This window comes from Melospiza melodia, chromosome 11 (genome assembly GCF_035770615.1).
Source record: "Melospiza melodia melodia isolate bMelMel2 chromosome 11, bMelMel2.pri, whole genome shotgun sequence".
NCBI classification, from domain to species: Eukaryota; Metazoa; Chordata; class Aves; order Passeriformes; family Passerellidae; genus Melospiza; species Melospiza melodia.
The window spans coordinates 9,679,073-9,704,151 of record NC_086204.1 but is presented as its reverse complement, the minus strand read 5'-3'; the positions used below and the strand labels follow the sequence as shown (position 1 = coordinate 9,704,151).

Below are 25,079 nucleotides of genomic sequence, written 5' to 3'. Positions count from 1 at the left end.
GGTTGTAATACTCTAATAATTCTCTCATTTTCCATCAACTATTAACTTGGTTTAACACATAAAGAACCATATGTTTCCTCTTTGAGGGCAAAGAGCTGTGGAAAGTGTTATCAAAACTTGCTGCTTTAATTAAATTCTCTCTTGTTGAACAGAAAAAAATGTCTCAGTCTCTAAAGAGTGAATACTGAGACATTCCTGTAAATAATGGGGGGGTGGGGAGTTACAGAGAGCGTCCTGGTATTTGTAGAACACTGACAACATCTGTAATAGGTAACATACTGAAATCCTCACAGTATGAGATTTTCAAGCTCCTGTAGTCTGAAATTAAGGCCATATTTCTTCCCCATCAGGGGCTGGTTGCAGGTTTAGGCATTTGGTGAACTGCATGATAAGATGTGGGCAGTAGCACTGCTTACTTGCTTATGATTTTCCTCAAAGTTAGCTTATGCTGTTTTTCCTCTGTACAAATTCCATCCATATGTCTTTAAATTATTAGTGGTTATCCAGGGTTCACAATATCTTCAGTGCATTGATGACCAGTATAGTTAAACTTCCCATACAAAAAGTTTTTGATACAAAACCAGTATGAGAGTTGTATAGTCCTGAAGATAGTCATTTGTGAAGTACAAGTGATTAAAATTCCTGATTTAAATGTTCTGATCAGGATAGAGACGTTTTCCAATTATTGTGGAATTTTTAGACTATTTTTGTTTGCTGAATAATAATGTGATGTAATAGGTGAGTATTCTGTACAGAAATGTGTGAATTTACAGCACACCAACTCCACCATGCAAAGTCCTCTTGGGGTGCTCTAAGTGTGCACTGGGTTGGAATTAATAGTAATCCACAGTAAATTATCCTGCACAAAGGCATTCCTAGTGCCAAGTTCCTGAACTGGATATTATTTACTCTGCAATCCTGTACAGCACCGTTACATAAATGTAGCTTCATAAAGAGACTCCCAACTTTTTTTGTATTTGCTGCTTCAAAAGTCAATTTTTCTTCATGCTCAATAGACCAAAGCTTGGTAAATATTTCTACCAGAAAGTACTAAACCACAGTGCTTTCAAGAAAGGGTAGCTGGTAGACTTGAGTGATGGTTTTCCTCCAATATCCAGTCTTCTGCTAATCAATGCTTTGCATAAATAATAAGGCACACCAGGCTTTGCATAAATAAGGAGGCCCTCCATAGGCCATGAAGAGAATGGTTCTCTTTAATTGGTGGTGCTTGAGGACTTGGAGCAGCCTTTACAAGCCTTGATCAATATGTGGCTTTTCTCAGCAAGTGCTCAGAAGCCCTAATGAGTAAAGTGGCAGGTGGTCTCCAAAGAAGTAATGCTGAAATAGAAAAAATAAACAAAATTATAATGTTAATTGTCCTTCCTCTAGACTCGTTTCAACCAGCGCCTCAGTAACCAGGATGATGCCTTGGATGAAGATGAAGATGATGAAATTGAGAGAACAAGCAAGTAAGGAGCCTGTCTGGATGGGTTATGTATGTATAGGAGAGAGGGTAACAAGTGTTATTCAGCAAAGTAGAATTCAAGTGACACATTTTTCTCCTGTCCAGGCTGCTAGCTCAATTCTTGATCTAGATGATGTCAAGTAGTTTAGGATTTAAATCTGCTTTAAAAAGAGGGACAGGCTATTATATCTTTTCATTATTTATAGTGTCTAGAAGGGCTTGACATAATCCTCAGTCTTCACAGCCTCCAGATAAAAAGACTACATACACAAAGAAAGAGCAAAATATTCATCAACGTGGTGGGGAGTGACCTCAGCCAGTCAATTCTTTAAGGCTTGTGTGGTGGCCATGATAATGGGACATTTTTTGAAGTGTCTGAAAGACATATAATGTCTTGGGGATTTTTTGTTGAGGTCTTCCTATATGAGAACTAAAGGAAAAGTGTAAGTTGAGGCTTAAGCTGGATTGAGGCAGTTTCTGAATTGAGGAGTTGATTGTTGATAATGAACATCTGGATATAAACCAGAAAGGACATTGAAAGCAAAATCAAGCAGTTTAAGCTGTGATATAGGGAAGATGAAGCTAGTGAAATGTTAAAAGGATACAATGAAAACAGTGGGCCATTGAAAACTGCCTTTGTAGCAGTACTGATGGACAGAGGTAGAAAAAGACCATGATAGAATGTGGGTCTGAGGTAAAGATATTGCAATGAACAAGAAAGGAAATAAGAGACAAAAGCACCAGTTGTCCTTGCAGATAGGCAGTACTTCAGTAAATCTGCCTATGTGATGGAGGAAGAGTTGCAGTAGCAGTCTTGCCAGAACAAAATGTTTGGCTAGGCCAGGAGGCAGCTGATGGTAACTGCATCTCCATCAATGCCATATATCTGTGCTCAGGAAAATTATTGAGTAGCAAGATATTCCAGGTTGATGTTCCCATTCAGAGCTCTTGAAATGGATTCCCCTATGTCCTTTCAGAAGTGGCTATAATAAATGGCTTTTATGTTCCTATCTGATGGAAAAGTTTTGTTTTCAGGTTATCATCAGAAGACAGTGAAGAAGCTTCTGCTTACTTTTATGATAGTGATGGTTCTGGTGAAACTGGAATAACTCAGCATCAAGGAGAAATGGACTTGCTTGGAGAGATTCTGGACACTCTGAGCACACACAGTTCAGATCAAGGAAAGCTCTCAGGAGCAAAGAGCCTGGATTTCTTCAGATCAATGGATGACATTGATTACAAGGCTGAGGTTAGTCTTCTTTCATTTGAAAACCAACCCAAGTCCATTTGCAGTGGAACCCTGCACTTGTGGAATGAACAACATGCAGCTCAGACACTGCAACACAGTTCTTAGAATTGCTGATGTGTCTTCCTAGGGCTATATAACCGTACACTCATGCTGGCCACTGCATGATGGTTTTTTACCAGCCAAGAAATTCTCCAGGTTACTAAGTCATCTTGGAACAGTATTTTTCCCTTAAAGTAGTAACCATATAGAGAGCTGTGAACAGTATAATAATTTACTTAATCAAATAGTTTAATACTGTATTTATATTTTTTTTTCCTGTTAAATCTGATATGCCTTGAGCTGATCTGGGATTTTTTTAATGCAGTTTAAAAGGCATTTTTCACCTTGTAGACTTAGACTAGTCATAGTGATACGATGATATTTCCTTCTTGATTTAAGTCATGGAATCCAGATGGTAATTGTAGCTGAAACACTGCTAGAATAGTACTCCAGACTTTTCTAAGAGGGCTCCTTGTTCCTATTTTAGGTAGAGTTGCACTGGTCCTTTAGTGTAAACACACTGCTTGCCTACAGTTTTAAAACTTTCACCAAGTCACTGCTGTAGTATTAGCCAAAAAAGCTTAGTGTTTTTGAATTCCAGCACATGTCAGCTGTCCAACACTTACTTTTGCTGAAAGGGATCCTATAGTAGAAGATTTGTTACTGGAGCAGCGAATACTGATGCAAATATTTATAAAGCTTGTAAAATTTTATATTATGAGTGTCACGCAGGGGTTAGATTAATAAAATGCCCGGTTTTGTTTGACAAAAAAACTTTAATATTGAAAATTGGTATAATTAATTACTGAAGCAAAGAGGAAATGCCATCTGGTTTTAGTTTTGGTCCCCCTCCCTCTCATATTATGGGTACAAACGAGAAAAGTGTGTCTTTGTTCACTGTCAAAACTGCTTGTGCCAAGACTGAATGGACAGAGGAGACAGAAATCCTTCCTCTTTGTGGTACCAGAGGCAGTCCTTAGGCTAAGAGACAGTGTTCTCTGAGGAAATGTAAAAACACTTGGCCTTGCATTGTGTCTGGGATAGTTGTTTTGTAGCACTGAGCCCCAAAGGGAATCCATGATTTAGGAACCTATGAAATCCCTTCCAGTACTTGTGTTTCAAAAATACCAGTGTAGAGATGTTTCTTGTGACATTAACTATGGACACATGTTTTTTCTTTCAGAACAAGTCAAATGCACCTAGTGAGAGCAACCTTACCCTGCTCTGCAGCAGTGCTAATGACCAGGCAGAGTGGAACCTTGGCCAGGATGACAGTGTCCTCCATGGGAAGCAGCTCCCCCCATCACCAAGGAAGCAAGTTTCTTCTGGTGGCCAGAGAGAGTCTCTCTCAAGGATGGAAGAAGAAAGGAGTGGCCAAACCTTTACTACTGACAAGATGGACACCACTAGTTTGACATCCCTGTCTCCAATACGACCAAGTGCCCAGTTTAATTCCCTAGAAAGTTTCAAAGCAGGCTTTTCTTCCTGTCAGAATGCAAAGCCTAATGAAACACTAAGCAATACCTCAGAAGATCAGCTCCCAGCAGGTCTTGCTCAACAGCCATCCATTCTGGTCCCTTGGGAGAAAGGTGGGAAGGAAGGAGATGAAGCTCCAGAAGAAGGTGGACTTCTTCAAGAAGTGGTGTCATTATGTAAACTGAATTCTGCTTTTCACTATGGTTTAAATATTTCAAAGGATAGCTTATCCAGCAGTAGGAGTGGAAATAAAACGTAAGAAAAGTAGGAAAAGAAAAACTTGACTCCCATCAGATGTTAAAGGGAGACTACTCAGGACTCCATGTAACTCCATATAAGATGATAACCAAAAAATTTAAAGGAATAAGAGATCTTCAGTTGTAAAAATAATTCTCTTCAGTTGAGTGTGCATTTTCTGCCGTTGGACATCTGCTTCTATGTTTACTCAGTTCATTTGCTGGCTGTAGTTAGGTCCACAAAATGGAACTAAATGTATGAATGCACTCTCAAATCAGGTACTAGTTAGTCTCTATGTTTAAAATACAGCAAGTGTATGGTGCTTCCTAGCATTTGCTTCCTCTAAGCAGCAAGGGTGTCCCCTAAAGGTAGCCAGGTTTTGAAGGTACTATGTTAATCCCATTAGCATGAAATGAACCAAGCAATCTGATTTGTCTGAAATGTACAAATGTTAATATTTGTAATGAATAATAATTGCCTTAATCTTTTGAGAAGGGGTTTAACTGTCTTAGAAGATGAATGCAAATCTACAAACAGCAATAATGATTTTCCATGGCAGGAATTTGCTTCAGCAAAGGTCGGGGGAGGAAAGGAGACTTTTTCTAGATTAAGGAATTTCTTGTGACTATAACTTGGAACTTACTCCAGACTAAAACTGTGGCTCTGTCTTCCAGACTTCAAAAAGGTAGCATGTGGTTTTCTCTCTTCTATAAAGTACATGAAGTGCTGAATTATAATGTGACATTTATTATTCTGTTTACAACTAAGACACTTTAAAGACACATTATCAGTTTCCCTAGGTAGACTAATTCACCTAAAAATTCTCAGAAAGGAAAGTGTAAGTGGAATTGATAGATATATATTATTTTTTTATTTTCTGCAGTTTAATAGTTGGAAATCTAATTTGTGCCTGATTTGTAACACTAGAAAGCTTAATTTATAGATTCAGTTTGAGACTGCATATATCCAACTCTCATTTTAGGCAAGTTGGACAACCAAAAACTTTCTAAATTTAGTGAAGAAGACTAAATGGTCCTGGTGTATAATGTATTTAGAACAAGAATTTGTCCTCCTTCTGGCAGTGTTCCTGACAAATATTTGGATATTTAAAGTCTGAACATTTTTGATACTGTATGGAGCAGCTCTTTAATTTTTAAAATTTTCTTTGTCTTTTTCCATCTCACCATACATACCTTGTCTCCCCAACAGCTTAGGACAGAAGAGACAGTTAATCAGTTTCAGCAGATTGGAATTGTCAACTTTTAGGGATATTTGAGGTAAAGTTGATAGAAATTGCACAGGGGTATAAAAGGAACTCTGCCTGAGAAGAATGTTCTGCTCTTCTAAGTCATGAAACCTTTTTTCTTTTCCTCTTTGTCATGAATGATTTCTGTTAATCTCAGCCTAAGGCCTGAGTGAGCACATTTCTGGGGTTGGTATTTGGATCAGATTGTGCTTTAGTACCTCAATAATAGCTTGTAGCAGAGTTTCATATCAGTTGCCTCACTGAGGTTTATTAATTATTTTCCTTCTAGCTGACACAAATGGAAAAGGGTTTTTTGACTGCTTTCTTACAAGGTAGCTGACCTAAGGGAATTGCTCCATGTCATGGCAGAGGCACTGTTTGGAACCTCACCAGAGAGGCTCAGTAGAGTGAGACCTGGGCTTAGTGCAAAATTTCATCTTGCTCCAGAATGACAAAGGCTGGGCCAGTACTTGCCATGGAGGATGAGCCTCCAGAATTAACTTTTTTTAATCAGTGCAACAAAGGTAAAACATAGTAAAAGTTCAAATCTTGCAGAAATATCTGTGTCTGATCAAGCATGAACATTCTGCAGGGCATCTGAATTGCTGGAGAAATCTCAGTGTTCCAGAGTTAGCAGTTGTACATCCAGAACTCTGTACTCCAAACTATTTGTTTATTCTTTGGTTTCCATTTGTGCATCAACATGATACGTTGTGGAATTTTGCAATACCAAAAAATGTTACTTGGCAAAATATTTTGCACTATTAGAAATCAAAAGTATCATAAAAATAATTAAAATCTTCACTGTCAGTGTTCCAAGTGGGTCAAGCCAAGTGGCTCATGTGCTGTTCAGATGAAAAAGTTCCAGAGCAACCTGATGGTTCATTGTTTAAAGCTGGCATTAGTGACTCGAGGGAATTCTTCTCCCTTGTGGGTAGTAAACATTGCCTAAGCATAGTGCTGCAGTAAGCAATACACAGATTTTTGTTCTTGTAGTACTTCTCACTCCTTCTTATTCGTCTCCTTGCATTTTGTGGTGAGAATTTCAAAGTTCAAATTTTCCTTTCCTCTGCACCTCACCTGATGTTTCTATCCATGGTTCAATCTAAGTTGCTTTGTTTCCTTCATTTATTAAAGTTAGTAAACAGTATTAATGTTTTAAGGAAAATAGAAAAAACCCAGAAATTATGGCCATTATTACTTTCAAAACCATCAAACACCTAAGTCCAGGAATGCTGCCAGAAAATGGTTTTCAAAAATTACTGTCTAATACAGGCATAAATCTTACTGGCTTTACAAGAGGGTTAGATACTGAACAAACGATCACATAGGTTGTTCCATTTTCACCTTTGTGGAATAAATATGGAAGCCATGTGAGACTGCCAATATTCTTAAGTTTTTATAAGGATCATAAAATTGAAAGTTTGATAGTGGAATCTTTCAAAATCGAGGCATTGTTGTAATAATTCACAGCTTCATGGAGTGAAAATGCAGGCAGAAAAGAAGTAAACAGATTAAATAGAAGATGGTAACATTCAATTTAGACTTACTTTAATTTCAGTCAAAATGTTTCTGTGCTTATGCTGCATTGTTTCCTTACTATTTACAAAGCTCATAGTTTGTTTACAATCATTAAATAATATGTCTTTTTTTGGTTTTGAACCTTGTATGGGTTCAGAAATAGCTTTGTCTTATATATATGTTGATTTTAAATGTAGGTACATTTTTTACTCTGTAATATACAGGATCTTTTCCACTTACTATCAGTGATCTTTTAAAAAGGCTAATATTTGTGCCTTATTTGAATAGAATTGCCAGTTACCAAATAGGTAAGAGTCCAAACTGATATTTCTGGTTCAACACTCTTGTTCTCTGTCCTTGTGATAATATAAAATTGTTTATTGGCTACATATGCAGTATTTTTAGTACCACAGTGGGTTCTATATTAAGATAAATTTTCCAGGTCCTGTACTTTGCAAGTTTTATACTTGTATGCTTTTTAGTTGTGGAAATCCTTCTAGTGTCTTTGAAAATCATCAACATTGATCACCAGCTTCTGGTGAGAACTGAATTCTGCTCAATCAGAGCTCCTGTGGTCTTCTTCAGAGGCATGTCTTTTCTTCAGGATCTCAAAAATCCTCCTGTTTCTCCTGTTTAAGGGAGATATCAGGTTATTTGATTAAGCTTTGTGGTCTGTTACTTACACATAGGAACACATTTCTGATGTTGAAAGTCAAACCAGGACTCGAGATTAATATTTTTGAGTTCATTTTGCATAGATGTCTGCCTAAAATGAGCTGTATCACTCATCTGATTTGGGAGGAAAAAGTAAGGGCAATGGAAAGACAAAGGGATTCCTGGGCTGTGCCAGTGCAGTGTGGTGAAGCAGAGCCTGGAAGTCCACAGGAGAGATAGTAACTTGGAAGAATTCCAGATTTCACTTCTAACTCAGTTACAGTGGTTCCAGCTCAATCTTTTAGGTAAAAGTAATGCTGCCTGTGGAGCTAACTCCCTGTGGGATTTGCAGAATGGATAATATGTTGTCCCAGTCAGAGCCTTCCCATTGACGTGTGTAGAGAAGGAACGAGGAAAACTGCAGATACCAGGGAAGGTCTGTGGATGCAGAGGTGATCCCTACCCACCCTCTATGCATGCAGAGGGCAGTCTGTGTAGAATAGGCAGTGGTTTGCTCTTCCATCTCACATTTTTGGGCATCATGTAGTTCTGAAAAATACTTGTTCTGAAGAAAAAAATGTAGTTGTAGAAGTTGTCATAGAAGTTGTTGACTGAACCCTTCCTTGTCATTTAGCATTTCAGTGGTGCTGCTGCTGTTGGGGTGGGATCATCAGAAACTCTCAGCACTGGCTGAAGTCCCCTCTCAGGCATTGCAACACAGACTTCAGGCAGCGTTTTAGACAAGTGCTGGGTGCTTCTGAAAATCCCACCCAATCTATTAGAAGAGTGTTTTAGACCTTAAAATTCTGTTTTAGATGTCTTCTCAGGTTTTAGGATGAGCTAGTTTACAACTTCGTGTTCTTGTAACCAATGTAAAGTCTAGGCAAAAGAACAGTTACCCCAGGTGTTTAAAACAGCTTCTCTTTATCCACCTGCAGTCAATGATACTTAGTTCTACAGAACAATGTTTTGTTGGTGCAGCTGTCTAAGAGAATTGCTAGGAGCATCTAAAATACTTTCTCTATGCATGTAAGTAATCAAAGAAACATTTCATGCAATAATCAAGTGCCAGCACGAGGCCCTTTTGCAAATGCCCCCTGTGTGATCCTGACTGTACCCTGTCCTGCAGGAAGAACCCCTAACCATGGACCTCCCTGACTCCTCAGGGAGAGCTCAAGAGGAGCTTTATTTCCAAGGAGTTAGCATCTCCTCCATTGGCACCAACCTCTAGCCCAGGTGAGACTCTAGCCAGTGAATTATTCCCAACAGCCTGAAATTTCAGGCTAAACAAATGTGGCTGATAAACAGCTTCTGTATTGCAAAGCTCAGGATGGTGAAGGCTGTCTGTTCCCAAGGTATTGCAGTAAATCTTTGAAGAATGAATGTAGAAATAACTGCACCAGCAAAACCAGTATGAATAGTGATGTGATTTGTCTTCAGTAACTTCTTTGCTGCTATTAGGCATGTCTGTCTGCTGTTTGCTTGTTAGCAGAATCTGAGCTGAGGAACGTGTCCTCATCTTCACCCCAGGAGCATGGACCACAGCTGGCCTTCAATTCATGGTCCTCAGGGTGTTGAAAGTAAAGGAATGGAAAGGGATGATAGGGTTGTTTGTACAAAACCTCCCTTGATCCATTTTGCCGTATCTGTTCCACAGTTCAGTCAGTGGCCAGTTCAAAGTACTTGACAGGTCTTGCTGAATGCTGCATCATTTATTCTTGTAGAGTTTCCTGGTGAGTCCACAGCCACCTCAGTCTAGAGGGTCATCCACAACCCATGTAGCTGGCAGGGCCATTGCCATCCTCTGCTGGGTTGGGGTATGAAGCAGGTAACACAGTTGGAAGTTACCCCAAGGTGTACTGTAGTAGAGGGTACTCAATTAAAATGTACTATTCAACACCTGTATTTAGAATCCAGTAACAGTATTAGCATTTGGAAAATAAGTTGAGTTCAAGTATGTTGACATTTATTGTGATTCTGTGTGAATTAATGTTCTTTCTGTTAAAAATAAGGGAGCAACTTGGTTGGAAGGGGGAAATGTGTTGACTTTCAAATCTTCAGTGAATTTTGTGCAATATTACTCCTTGTTTCAAAGTAATTTAGTAGTGCACATCTGCTTTCAAGCAGACCCATGAAATTGTATTTTTTAGAAATGTGTAAAATTACATGTAACTTTGAAATACAGTTGTATGATAAAAACATGAAGAAATCTATTCTAATGAGGCAAATGTATATTTTTAGTGACCGGGAATGATTATGGATGTCACAGTCTGTAGAAATAATAAGGCCTAAGCCAATATTCACATACCAGTAGTTCCAGGTGACTCTTAAAATTAAAACCTGGTTAAATTGAAGTAAGGATAACTATTAGAATTTATGATATTTAGTTTATGCTTTGATCACTTGTTAATCATAAAAAAGCTGAGGTGTTAAGCACTGCTTATCAGGACCAGCAATGACCCCAAGAATTTAGTTTGTGACATCCATAATTATCATAAGTCATTACTTAAAACATCTACTAATGTTGCCAGTATCCTTTTAAGTTTTTGTAAATTAATTTCTTTGTATATTGATGTACATTTTCTTTTAACCTTTGGTTTTTCCTTGAGACCTTCTTTAAATTAATATACTTGAATGAGGCAATAAAGCACTGTGGAAGAGCTAATCTTGGTGCAGCTTGCACACATGCACATCACATCTGTTACTTCATCATTTTTGAGGAGGAAGAGCAATTTAAAATGCTTATATATTTGGAATACTGTTAGTTTATGTTTGTTAATTTTAAATATGATGAGAAATGCCTCAACATGGAACAAAGCAACACCATGTAATCTTGATGCTTCTCTTTTTTTTTTTTTTTGATAACATTTTTTTGATGACCCTTGAAAACCATTCCCAGTAATGTCCCTTATTGTGAGTCTTTAATACTTAAAAGAGAGGCATAAAGTACAGGATACATTGAGATTTTATTGATAATTTTGAGATTAAAAAATCTCACACACCAAACAACCAGCATTGTCCTTACAGTTTTGAAAATTTAGTTACTGACCTTTTAACAAAACTAGAGCCAAATTTACTCCATGCTTTTGCACCTTCTGGACTACTGTTCAAAGTCATCTTGAGAACTGTAATTCTGACCTTAGACTACTGTTAGTATTGCACTGTCTAGATGTATTAAGTGAGCTGTGATGTGTGGTGTAGTTTGTTTTTTCTTTTTCCTTCCAAAGTTTGTGGCATCAGTAGAAGTTTTTGGTAAATTCCACGTGACCATAAAGTGCCCAACACTGTACTATAAAATAAAATTTAACAATATCTAAATTCCTTGGGTGATGCAGGTTCTTGTTTGATGGGTTGATCTGATGAGCATTTTCATGCTTATCAGGCATAAAGATTGATATGATCCAGTATTATTTTAGAAGTTTTTCTCCATTGAATGAACATTTCATTTTCTCAAATACAGAGAAAGCAAAATGTGTTTCCTTGAATGCAATAATGAGTTGATTAGTGCAAATGTTAAATGTTGATGTCCTTTGAAATTCCAGTGATATTTTGGATCTTTGAAAAACCTTAGCTAATAATTCCTTTTTGTTAAACACTTTTTCTTGGGCTCTAGATCTTCAAGTTACTGCCAGAAAAGTAGGTATATTATCTTTTTTCATAGGTTAAGAAATCAACATATTAAGAAGAAACGAGCAAGAAAAAGGTACGGTAATAACTGATGGGTGTTATGGTTTGAACTTTCACATTAGATGTTTAAAAAGGTAATAATAATAATTGTGATCTCACCAAGTATTTTAGTGCTGCTCAGCCAAGTATTACCAGAGAGGTCTTGGGGATCCTGTTGGGAGGGAAGAGGGTGCCTGCCTGACCTCCTGTGAGAGCTGTGGTGGGATCTGCTGAGGGTGAGACTGTGCTGCAGAGAGCTGCTGGGGCCTGCCCTTGTTACAAACCTGGACAGCCCCTGCTCTTCTGCCCTGCTCCCCTGGGCTGCCTGCAGCCCCTCCTGCACCTTGTGGCCCTGTGTGAGCCCCTGGCACAGCTGTGCCCTGCCTTCATCCCCTCCCTCTGCTCTGGGGAGAGGCTGCTGCAGAAAGCACCTCTTGGCTTCCAGGGAGATGGAAAGAAAAGGAAGGTAGGTTTTATCTGTAACTTAGGGGGGAAAAACAATCTGTAAGGGGTGAGGTGACCCTGACTGGGTTCTGCTGCTCTATGCTTCTCTGGGGGAGGGCTCCTGACTCTTCCCCAGCTCCAGTGTGGAGGAATTCCTCCATGGGCTGTGGGTGGATCTCTGCCCCCATGGACTGCCCTGGGCTGCAGGACACAGCTGCCTCGCCATGGGCTGCACCAGGGGCAGCAGGGAATCTCAGCTCTGACACCTGCAGCACCTCCTGGAGCAGCTCTGGCACTTGGAGCAGCTCCTGGAGCATCTTCTGGAGCAGCTGCTGCTCTTCCCTCATCACTGACCTCGGTGTCTGCAGAGCTGCTGCTTTCTCATACTCCCTCTCCTCCCTCTCAGCTGCTATTGCACAGGGTATTTAGCCCCTTGACTGTGTTATCCCAGAGGTGCTGCCACTGTGGCTGATCAGCTCAGCCATGAATCTGTCCTGGAGCTGGCTGGCATTGTCTCCATCAGAGATGGGGGAAGCTTCTTACAGAAGCTTTTTAATGTAGTTGGAGGTGTATGACGATAATTCAGCTGGAATTTTCCATGGAATGGCTATGCATAATCTGTTATTCACTCTTCTATATTAAAAGCATTTTGATACCTTATGCAGGCAAACCATAGACACTATGGTTTCAATATTTATACAGTCAATCCACAGCTGATGAGAAAACTACAAATTATCTTGATAGAAAACAATGAGGGTGTGATTTTAACACTTGCTGTTAGATCTGTGCTAGCTTACTGCAGCCAGCAGAGTGATACCAGCTGTGAAGTGTGGAAGCAAAGGGATCCTCACTGCTAGATTTAGCATGGCACATCTTGTAGTCATTCCTTTGATTTTCTAGTAGATGTGTTGAAATTCACGTGTTAAAATGATAGCTATGAAAATGAACTTTTTGTTGTAGGTCCAGATTATGAGTCAGTTGAAGATCTTATAAAGAGAATCTTTGCTGAAGGAGTGGGGAGCTATGAAGTCTTTCAGGTAAAGTTCACCTGCTTTCCTTAGTTTTTATCTCAGGGCATTTGAGAGTATGGTTGCAACATGCCTTCTGTGGATGTTTGAGTCAAGTTCTTTCAAACCCAAGAATGAGAAAGGACTGAAAATGAGGAGGTAATACCAAAAGGCAGTCTAAGTTAAGTAGCAGATTTTCCACAGATGGTGCAGCAGGACTCTTCCTGTCGATACAACACCAAGTGTCTGTGAAGAACTCAGAGGGGTTTGGGCTACCAGTCCTATGGTACCACCCTGGGTACCAAAGCTGGCTGAGGACTTGTGTCATTTGAGGGAAAAATGCAGCTCAAAGCACTGATTTACTGAGGACTTACTTAGAAGGAGGAATCAAAACCACTCCTATTCACTAGTAACTTCTTGGTTGTGCCTCAAAAGCAGATGAGAATTGCTTTTGCAACTCATTTTCACACAGTGCAGCTGCAGCCGATCCTGAATGATGGGCAAAGCATTTCATTTTCATTCCAGAACTCACTGTGTGTTCACCTCATGTTCACAAAATGAAAAATAACTTTATCAAATTCAGGAATTTAGATTTTTATTTGACGTGACAAGCAATAACAACAACAACAAAAAAAACCTAAGCAATGCCCGGAGTGTTGTTGTGGGTTTGCTGGTGTTCAGATAAAGCAGAGGAGAGTCTCTCTGCAGATTTTCACCAGTCAGAAAAAAATGCTAACAGCTTCTTGCACTTCAAAAGCCCAGAGGCAGTCAATCCTGTTGGAAATGATGTATGAAACATAAACAAGTGCTAGTTCTAAAAGCAAAGTTTGGGAAGCACATTTGGAATATGCTATGGGCTGTATATTATTTCCTTTTTGTGACTGCCTGTTTCACATTCCTTCTGAAAGTTGAAGGGCTGGGCTCCTGATGCTGTACTGCTCCACTGTTTTTCTATTTTTGGGTCCACTTCTTCTCTCAAATAATTGTCACTGAAAGATTGGGAAGAAAGCAGCAACAAACCCCCACCATACAACACTGAAAAAGAAAGGTACAGTGTGGCCTAAAATGCATCGACTAAATTTGGTTGTGAGGCTTTTCCTATTAGATCTGTTATGTGTTTTTAATTGTTAAGTCCTAAACTACTCAGTTTCCTGGATGAGACACGGTAGAGATGTACTCTGTCACGTACAGCTTACACAATCACTTGCCTACAAAAGTTTGTTTTCAGCTGTGTATAATTCTGTGAATAACTCAACTAAATTGTGGTACTCGGCCTTGAAATGTGCTTTAGAAGTGGTAGTTACAGCAGAAAGTTCTGTCCTGCCTACAGACCTCAGCTCAGTTCCATCCTTGCATTGGCTCCACATTCAGTAAAACATCACTGCATGGAGTCAGCAGTGTTCTGTTCACTGGTCCTTTTGAGAAAATAACCTGTTAATATAGTGTCACTTGTTTAGCAGTGAGGAGGATTATGTACCTAGAATGTTCAGCTGAATAATACATACAAATATCTGACATTTGGCCTGCTCTGAGAATAGGCGACATGCTTATTTAAAGATTTCGAAAATGTTAAAATGGTGAGGTAGAAATTAAAATGTCATTTTAAAATATTTGTATTTAACTTATCCAATTCAGTCCTATTCTACATTTCCCCTTGGCATATTCGTACTGGGGTCACAGCAGCAGTCTGACATCACAGATCCTCTGAACGATATCCTGAACATTGTTGGCATTTCAGCCTAATTAGTTGCATCCTATTTTGTGATTTGTCTTTGGTCCTTTGGGTTGCTGGCCCAGGATTTTTTTTAACCTTTTTTTTTATGCTCATCATTGTCTCATTTTAAATGTCAACAGACCAGTATTTGTGTAATTGATTTTTTCCCCTTCTTTTCTGCCCAACATCAGAAAATTTGACAAGCGATTTCTACATCTGAGGCAGGCTACACAAGAAAAATCCATCCCAGGACTGAGTGACAAACACAAACTAATCCAGTCTGTGCAGGTCCTGAGTGCAGCCACATATTTTTCTGGCCAGTGCTCACTGGTTTAATAATTTGTGCTACCACTGGGCTGCCTCCAAAGGCAGATCTGCATCTCTTCTCTTGGGCTCATTTCTCATGCAAAAACCTGCTGGAGCTTCCTTCTCCCTGGGGTCAGGTTTATCACGGTTCTCTATGATCCTGCCATGGATCCCACTGGAGGAAATGGCTTGGCACTGGGCTTGTTCAACTGAACACTGAGGTTTTATACATTCCAAAAGGAAAGTTTCAAACTGCTGGTTTGCTTTAAATGACCCTCACTTGTGGCCACAGGAATATTTAAATATCTGGAAGAGCTGCAGTTACTGACATGTGAGGATGGACTGCCAGAAACTGAGGGACAGGAGCAGGGCCCCTCTTGCTCTTCTGGTTTGCTCCTTTTCCTGCTTTGTCACTGGGATCTAGGTCGAGGTTGCTCCTTTTGTGGGTGTTTCTAGGTCCTTGCAGCCAAGATGCGAAGCACTGTTCCCACAGTGGTGCTGCAGGCAGCCAGCAAGGAGAGCCTGATGCTTTTTCCTCTAAAACATTCCTGGGCTCCTGGCTGGTCCTAAAGTGGCTGTGGTACAGGCAGGGTGCCCTGTCTCAATGGATGCCCACAGCTTGTTGTATAGGCATCCTCCCCCTGTTTGCTGAGGAGGGATCAGAAGCAATTAAGGCTGCATTTATTTGTTTAAACTGTTCTGTCCTTCGAGCAAAAATAGTGGAAACACTCATCACATCCCCCCTGAAGACTTACACTTCCCCCATCTGCCTAACAATTGTGCAGTTACCTGTGCACAACTCCTGTTATCTGTGTGTCAGCTGCATGGGAGAGCTCAGTTGTTTATTTTGGGGGCAGAAAGCAGCTCTGTAACCTGAGGCTTTCTGTGCCCTGACTGCCTGGGCACTGCCAACACACAGCACAGGTGACAAGGGCCACAGCCAGCATGGTCGCATTGCCTTAGGGTTGCTCTGCTCTGCCCTTCCCTCCCACTCCTCCCCTGCTGCTGCTCCTGCCGAATCCCTGCTGCCAAGAAGGGTTAGTGCAGGTGCCAAGTGAAACTGAGTGGGTTTAAATTGGAAACACACATTTTTGTCAGCGCTGGTTATTACAGTGCGTGCCAGTGAAAATTGAGCTTTTGCTGGAACTACAGGTGGAACCTGAAAGGTCACACACAATATTGAGCTGAGGAGAATGGCATGCTTCAAATGGTGCCATGAGGAGCATGGAACCAGATGAAGGCCTGTGTGGCTTTTCTCTGATCAAAATAGATGATTGAAAGCCATGATTTGGACATGCCTGTCTCTGTGGTGCTTGACAATGTTAGATGGATTGCTGGGGAAGGAATTGCTTTGTCAAATGTCTCTGGGGAGGGAAAAATCATGGCTTGATAAAATCAGAAATTAAAAGCAAGGTTTGTGAAACCAAGTCAAAAACAGCAAAGTCACTCAAATTGGTTGCAATATAAAATCTCCCGATTTTTTTTAATCCAATAAATATAATTTGAAAGAATGTAAACTCAGAAGAATCACAACTGAATTGAGACCTCTGCCTGGCCTTCAGTACTTCACCTGTGCCTTGATTCATAATTTATGCTTTGGCTTTTCACTGTGCAAGAGGTCTTCACACCTCATGGCTTGCATTATAGATGGAGGAGTTTAGGTTAAAAACATGCTTTTACTGTGAGGCTTGGGATGCTGCCCACTCTCCACATCAAATTCATGTGTGCAATTTAAACAAGACCTCGCTCTGCTCCCAATAAATGCACACCAGATGTATCTTTTATAAATGTTAGGTTTTGCAGCATCTTGACACATGCCAGTAGTTTGAAGGCTGTGCATGCTTCAGTGGGGCATGAAAGCCCCATCCATTCATTCAACTGTGACATCTTGCAATAGTCAAAATTCTAGTGGTGTCAGCTATTCACTGCTCAGCTTTATTGAGTTACAATGCTTAATCTGATGCTCTTTTTTTGAATTGTTTTCAGAGGTGTCAGTTTTCTTTAGCTGAGAGGTGATTGAATAGCACAGGAAAAGGAACTTGGCCAAAATCCTCTGATCCGTGATTCCTGATGTTATGTGACATTACACATGTAAGGTTTGTCCTGCAGTGAGACTTGGGGCTTGTGTTAAATAAAACATAGAGCAGACATTTGGGGCTGAGGAAAAGACTTTTTTGTCTCTTATCTGGAGACAAGATTTCTGCTGTAGGACTATATTTATTATGGACATTTTAAAAAGCGTGTCAACTATTTTCTTTATTTAATACTGTAAATTAGATGAAGTTTATTATTAATTAGCATTGGTGGGAACAATAATCGCTAGCCAGATGTAGACAATGACAAAAATTGTGGCTTAGCTAATCACTGGCCAAAAACCTGGATGGGCCAGATGCTTCCTCATGTCCTGCAGGAGCAGAAGGTGTATTTTGGAGGTGTGGGAAGTGAGAGGATTCCCTACTTGAGAATGGGCAGCTGCAGCTGGGAAGTAGTGTGACATATGGGTGTAAGTCCGTGAAATGTACTCTGAAAGTTTCAGATCACTCAGTTGTAGTCAATAGAAGGATAATTCAACTTTCTTGAAATGAGTAAGAATTTTTGTGCTTCCTCAAGTGAAAATGAAACAAATCCATGGTGGTGGCAGTGCTGTTTGTGTTCCTCTTCCAGAGAACACAGAAAAGCAGTGTTTTCTATTTAAACCCCACAAGGTCAGATCATTATTATCTTTGGAGAGTGAGGTCTTAGCAACATCCAGTTACTAAAATATTGGCAAATGTGAGTTTCATGGTTTTGGAGCTGTTCCTCATGCTGAGGCTTAAGAGATGCTATTGATCTAGGCAATAAAATACTCTTACCCAGAAATCCCTTTGGCACACTTGGATTCTCCTGCTTTGTGTTTTTGAAGAATACACAAACTTTTATTTAGATGTCTGAAAAACAAAAGGATTGGGAAATTTTTTTGTAAAAAAACACTATGCTTAACATAGCCTGTGGCACAGAGTTTCTCATGGGCAGTCTGTGACATGGAAGCAGTGGCTGACACACACTTATCTAAGGAGGAGGTAAGAGTAATACTTCAAGGGATTTGGGTTCACCAAAGTGCTCTGTGGTTATTTGGCAGTGCTCAAAGTGCCCTGCCCTGGGTGCACAGTGCTGCTCTGGCTGCAGCACAGGATGCTGCTGCTTGAGTTTGGTCGGTTACATGCCAGCATACTGAGAAAAACAAATTCTCACAAAAGTTCACATTCACCTCTCTCCTGGGTGTATCATTTTTGCAAAAGAGCTGTTGTTGCCAAGAGAAGCTTTAGCAACCTCTTTGCCTTCATGGCAGGCCTTTAGAGGGATGGGGTGAGCACAGATGCCCCTTCCAAGAGGATCAGAGGACAGGGGTGTGGGAATGGCAGGCCTCAGCTGGGAAAGAGAGTGCAGAGTATGGAAGGGACCAGAAGTGAGAGGCAGAGCTGGTCCATGACCTCAAAGGCATCTTTTCACTGTTGGGAGTGGTTTCTTTGTGTGCTGCCTCCTCAGTTTCTGCTGTTTGGGAAGTCAGCTGTTCCCAGGCCATGAGGGCAGGGCTGGGCACTGCTCAGAGGGAAGGAATTGTGTCCTACCTGGAGGTGTCCTGTTCTGCAGCCAGGCTGCAGAGGAGCTGAACTGCTCCCAGGGTGCCCTGTCAGGGTGCTGGTGCTTTAGAGGCAGCAGGACTCTTGGCTTCTGAGGTCATTGACCTTTATTGAAAAGTAACAGAAAGGCTTTTGAAGAGAGCAGAAAATGAGACTTCCATTAAGTGAAGCAAATCCTTACAGCTCTGCCACTTTTCTGCCTGTGCTCATCCACAGTGCTGGGAAGACAGCAGTAATTTCAAAACCAGAGCATATACAACTTCTCAGCCTGTATAAATTAGCATCTGTGGGGCTCTATTGATTTGTGCCACCCTGGGACCTGGCACAAACATCCTTTTGATGTTCCAGGACAGTGGGCTGGTGTGGCTGCAGCAGAGGATGGTGCAGATTGCAGTGCTGAGCCTGGCAGCTCCCACTGTGCACCTCCTTCCCAAGTATGGAAAATGTTTGTTGATCACTTGACTTCTAATGGCAAGCTTGACTTCTTAAACTGCAAATATCATTCTGATCTGGGGATCATTTCCTTTGTAATTGCATGATGAAAGAATTCCATAAAGCAAAAATAATACAGGCTTTGATATAATCCTTATTTATTGGTCATTTTGATACTGCACAGAGAAAAACAGTAATAAGAATACAGCATCTAAATTGTGACCATATTATGTACATCTAGAGAAAGAAACAGTTAATTTTACATAAAACAGAGAAGGCACATAATGCAAGGTAATGCTCACTGTTTCGCAGGTTGGATGCCACCTTTTTCCAAGGAAAAGGGAATGGACCATGCATGGGGGATAAGTTCCTTCATTCTTCCCCTGCCTCTGAGTGTCTTTGGAGGGATTTGGTGCAGGGCAGACTGTGTGTTTTAGCTAGCACCCCTCTTTCTTTGTAGAAGGCTATTAGGCATGAAGAGAAGGTTAAATATGTACGGCTAGGGAGTATATTGAGCTTTTTTTTTTTCTTTAATGGATAGGTTGCAAGTGGTCATGAATAATATATTATGCCTCAAGCTTTTCAGTCAAATAGTGAAAGAGATTAAACAAATGGAATTTTGAAACATTTTAAGTCTTTTATGTGGAGATCCCACCACAGTAGTAGAGGTTACCAGTGCCTTTTTGGGAACCAGAAGCCAATTTCAATATTTTTCCCTTATAGCAGCACACATGCTCTCCACAACTCCTGGATGTTATTGCTCCTCCCTGAATGTCTGTGCTTCTATACATTCTATTAAACCCCTGGGCAGAGAAGCAGAAAATACCTTGGCATCTGCTATCTCTGTCTTAATCTGTGGGTTATATTTAATCAGGGATGTTATTAGACACTCTTTAAAATGTATTCTCTTTTGTTTTAGCTGTTGTTCCCTGGTTGAGACATGGCCCAGAAAGGTCAGTCTTCCTAACCATGTATATTGTGGTCAGTATAGCATGTTCATGAAACAACAGCTTGGGGACTCTTTGTGCTTCTCCAGGCTGCCATTGAGCATTTCCAGCTGCAGCATCTACCTTCCTGCTGCCTTTGGATGTGGCTTCATTAATTCAGATTTTCAGGAAGTGTGTTTGGAAATGACATTTGTTGCCTTCTGGGCCTTTTTTTGTTTGTTGCTTACAAGATCATAGAGTTTTGAATATTTCACATTTTAATCCCTCTTTGAAGTAAAACATGCTCCCTGTGAGTTCCCCTACACAGACCTGTTTCAATAGGTACTTCTCATTCCTGACTCACCATCATCCTCCCCACTGTTCCTTTGGCCTCACTGCTGTGAAAGTCCAGCTTCACCCTTTCTGCGATCCAGCTTTTGCCTCCACCTCCCTCAAGTGCCATTTGCTTTCATTTCCTTTTCTTCTCTCATTTTTCTGTGAATTTCCACTATCTTACTTTTATCACTTCCTCTCCACCGAGGCTGACAACAATCACAACTTACTCTAATCTTAGTTTAAAGGTTTTTTTCCCCTGCCTTCTGTCTCCTTGACTTACTTTCTACAAACCACATTCGTATTTCACTGTGAGATTTTTCTCTTTGTTGTGCTTTTATGGGTGTCTTTTTAATTCTCTAGGAGCATATTCTTCCTGAACTCTCTTTGGTGTGTATGAAAAGTCTTCATGCTTTCATCTTCTCTGCCTCTTCCTTCCTCTGTACATGCTCCTGGGTATCTTGCTCAGCCCTAAAGATTCTCTCTGCGGCAACACTTTCTGGAATATTTTATTACATCTCTTCAGATTGTTTTTCAGCTGTCTCCCAAATTTCATCCAGAAAGTCAAACCACAGAGAAGAGCAGATTTACTCTTCAGCTACTTCCATATTCTTGTTCTGTCTTTCCTTGTGCTTTCCTTCAATAAAGTTCTCCTGGCAAACTGCCTCCATCTTCAGCTGCTTTCTCCCTTTTGCCATTTCTCTTTGGATAAGGTGAGGTGATAATTAAGCCTGGATGGGACCTGCTGATGGCATCTAGTTCAACCTCCTACTCAAATAAGGGCAGAGTTCAAAGTTAGATCTTTATTATAACTATTCTACTGCTATTTCTGATATGACCTAATTTCTCTTTTTCTTTCTCTATCTCTGCTGTTCCCTGAGATCTCTATCAATTTTCTCAGATGAGCTCATTGACCAGAAAACCAAGAGCATAAAGCAGGTGTGTGGAAGCATCCACTTTGTTAGTCCGGTGCTGCTTCTGCTGCCTGGGCCCAATTCATTCTTCCAGATTTGCCCTGGTGTGCAGGGTTTGCTGTCCCCAAGCTTTTCCCAGCCTCCTCTTCCTCATTCACTCACTGCTTGCCCCCTTGTCATCACAGCCTCCCATGTCTTTGCCCTCTTGGCCACTTTCTTGGCATGGCTTGTCTGGGTGTCTCACAGCTTTTTTGTGAGTGAGGCAAAACCCATGGGTAAGAATCCACAGGAATAACTTCTGCTTCCCTTGGGGTCTCTCATCTCCATGTGCTCCTGTTCTCTGCTGAATCAGTTGCTTCCTTTTCTCCCCCCCCAGTGTTTATGTATCTCTCTAGAAATGATCACACCTAACAAACTTTACAGGGTGCTTTATTATGCCTCAGCAGTGCCTCATGGGGCAAAAACTAGGCTAAAGCATGTTTCAATTAAAGGCTACTGCTTCTGTAATTACATAAAGCCATGATTTGAAAAGATCCAGAGAAAAGAATTTCTGCCCTCTTTTATCATCATTTTAGTAACTTCTTTTTCCACTCTTTGCTCAGTTGTCTTTTGAACTCTCTGAATGTAGACTGCAGCTGTACAACAGCGATTGCATTCAAAATAATAAGCTTCAGTAGTAAAGCTGTAAATTTGGCTGGAATAAAATATGTCATGCATTTTTGCTGTGACTACATTCTGCTCTTCTAACTTAGCTTGAATCCAACTATCCACTCATATTTTCTGTAGAGCCTTGTTTTGAAAGATATTGATGAGGACTGCAAAAAGTCCTAAATGTGCTTACTATCATAGTTACTGCTAATCATCTCATACAAAAATCAATGTGAGTGGCATTGATCTTCAGTAATCCCTTAAGGGGTCATCCAAACTCAATTAGGAATTGATCATTAATTGAAAAAATGAGCTAAACTCTAGGATACTGAGTTGCATGCTCTGTTATGCAACTCCTGGAATAATCATCTGGGGGTTGATGTGTTTGTCTGGGATGTTTCACCACTGTGGGCACATGTGAGCTGAAGTGCAGAAAGAAATGCCTGCATGGACTTTCCACTCTGTTGCCTCCTTATTGTGGGTTCAGTTTATGCGGGAGAAATGTTTGTGATTTAATTACTTGACTACAACTGAAAATTGACTGCATGAGTTATAGTTAAATTTGGCCTCTACATTCCAAAAACCCATTTGACCTGGGAGCATTTTTGGCACATAGAATCATACATTTGTTAAGGCTGGAAAATACCTTTAAGATCATTGAGTCCAACTGTTAATTTACATTTTCAAATGTCTACTTCATTACAAGATGTCTTTGTATCAAATGTTTGTTTCATTGCATTACGTGTCGATGTGATTTTTATTACATCTATGTATTTGTCTGTTTCATTACAAGATTTCTTCCAAGCTTCTCCATTACATTTCATGCATTTGTTTCTTTTTCCACAAAGCAACCCTTTTTCTGCTGAGGTTTATGAGGTAGTTAAATAGGATTATTCCTGTTTTAAAAGAGGAAAATTGAGGAATAAAAAATTATTTGCCCATGATCTTATGAGAAGTCTGAGTTCCAGGAGAAGGACCAAGTTTGTCCTAGTTATTTCCAAGCCAATGTTCTACCTGTAGGCCACTTCTGCCTCTTCCCTGGTATTTTCCATGAGCTTTAGGAAACATTTCTGAGCATGCTTTTGGGCAGCCAATGTACATTTGCAACGTGAGAAGCAGTAATTTTCTAAAAGGGACCACTGGGTAATATTGTAATAGGAAAAAGACAGTAGTGTGGATGCACACAATTTGTTTAGGATATTTAGATTTCATGTTTCCTAACGGGTCAGGTTGCGCCCACTGGGTATTTTAAGATGCAATCTTTTATCCTAAGAGAAATAAGTGCTTTTGTGGAAACAAATTCATTTCACCTTCATTTTAGTAGAAGGTGGAGGGGCAGCAAGTAAAATGAAAGAACCAGAAGGAAGAAAAACAAATTTGAAGCATTTATTTTGGACAGTTTTCACACAGCTTCCTTTTAATCCCTGATTAACAGATGAAAGAAGATACACTGAGACACAGCTCTAGTACTAAACCCTTTGATAAGAGAATTACAATGTCTTTATTGTACAGGCTTAGTTGATTTGTCTGCATCATCTTCTGCAGCAGTGATTGCCAGGCAGCCAAAGGAGAGTGCAGAGGAGGAGCTGTTTTCTGTGTGGTGTTCAGGACAGGCAGTTCCATTTATCCCAGGAGCCATTACTGTCCATAATGCCTACTGATTATCAAGGCTGGAGTTTCCAGTGCAAATAAAAATTGTCCTTGGATGGTCCAAAGCAATGATAAATGTCCTTGGTTCACTATTGAACTTAAAAGGAAAGCAGTGAAAAAATCATTGTCATGTTTATCAGAAGGAAGATGAACGTATCTAACATATGTACATTGTCCCCTTTCAGCCAGGTCTGAGGATGGAGCAGCAGCTCTGCCCTCTTCTAGATGAGCCTCTCCATGGGTGGTGGCTGCAGCATGTCCCACATCTCCAGGCGGGAGCCGTCCTTCTCCTGGCGGCTGGGGCTGTAGGTGCCCTGCGTGGCGCGTTTGGTGCTGGTCACGGCCGACACCGCCATGGCCAGGGACAGCAGCACCAGCAGCGCCAGCGTCACCGAGCCCACGGCCGCGAACACGCTCGACAGCACGTCCCCTGCCAGCTGCAAGGATGGAAACCACTGCCAGGTCACTGCCACAAAGGACTCTGAGACACATACGGCTGCCCCAGAGGGAGAAGAGAAACCATTCTATGGATGGGGCTTCACGTGGGTGAGTTACTGCTGGGGCACCATTCACTGTAGGGAATTTACACATTAACTACACCAACCCCTCCATCTCACCCTTTGGACTCCTAGAGTGTGACTGCATGTTTAGTGCTCAAGGCAGATGAATTTCCTGTAAGGACCCATTTCTCTTGACAGCTTCCTTACCTTGAAAATAACCTGCAAGTTAATATGTCTGTGGGCTGCAGTAGTAATTCAGCAATTATTTAACCACTTCAATAAAAATTCATTATTCCTAGAAATTTCCCATATTATTGTATTTCCTAAATTCCTACATTTCCTCCATATTTCCTAAAAATTCACTATTCCTATTATTCCTATGAGCTTATTTGAACATATATTGAGTCACATTTCTTGCTGGAGGAGTGAAATTTATATGAATATTTTTACATATATATATATATATATATACTTACATATATAGAAATTTTGCTTAAATTAAATATTGTGAAATGTAGTATTTCTACAGACACTCCTACCAGTAAACTTTTCTACCAGCATTTTTGCATGAAATAAGCATTTAGAGGCTGCACAATAGTGCATAATCAGTATGTTTTCACACGTAAGTTTTAAAATATTCATGCAGCTCTTTCACATACAGACTTCATAGGCTCGTCTACAGAAACATGAGCAGTACAATACAGGATGAACTCTGATTTTTTGGTGGTTTTTTTTTCTGTTTTCATGTGGCAGTGGGAAATGTAATAATGTCAGAAGGCAGAGTGCACATAAACCAATCTGTCAGCTGGAAAGTTTCAGACCAGGGAAATTTTAGAGTTGGTAGATGAACGTTTTGTACACATCTCTGTATGCACTTTCATGTGTAAAAAATGCTCATGGTGAGGAGAGCAATGAAGTGATGTGGTTAGTGTGGAAAAGTGGTCACTATGGACAGAATGACCCTAGCAGGAATTGAACTTCTGGGCAGATTGTGCCATCCATCATCTTCTGATTTGTATTACAAGTGACAGC

General features: G+C 40.4%; 2 protein-coding genes across 4 annotated transcripts in view; one reads left to right on the top strand and one right to left on the bottom strand.

Moving 5' to 3' along the window:
- The window catches only part of DENND1B (DENN domain containing 1B), a 150,707-nt gene extending 139,502 nt beyond the window's left edge, over positions 1–11,205 (top strand). For both annotated transcript variants that reach the window (XM_063165530.1, XM_063165529.1), the window contains 3 exons: positions 1,390–1,469; positions 2,501–2,714; positions 3,937–11,205. In XM_063165530.1, the coding sequence (XP_063021600.1) occupies positions 1,390–1,469; positions 2,501–2,714; positions 3,937–4,488 (846 nt within the window). In that variant the 3' untranslated portion in view covers positions 4,489–11,205. The remainder of the gene's footprint in view (positions 1–1,389; positions 1,470–2,500; positions 2,715–3,936) is intronic.
- Positions 11,206–23,259: 12,054 nt separating this feature from the next.
- Positions 23,260–25,079, bottom strand: part of CRB1 (crumbs cell polarity complex component 1) — a 96,289-nt gene continuing 94,469 nt past the window's right edge. For both annotated transcript variants that reach the window (XM_063165527.1, XM_063165528.1), the window contains one exon: positions 23,260–23,984. In XM_063165527.1, coding sequence (XP_063021597.1) covers positions 23,769–23,984 — 216 coding nt within the window. In that variant the 3' untranslated portion in view covers positions 23,260–23,768. The remainder of the gene's footprint in view (positions 23,985–25,079) is intronic.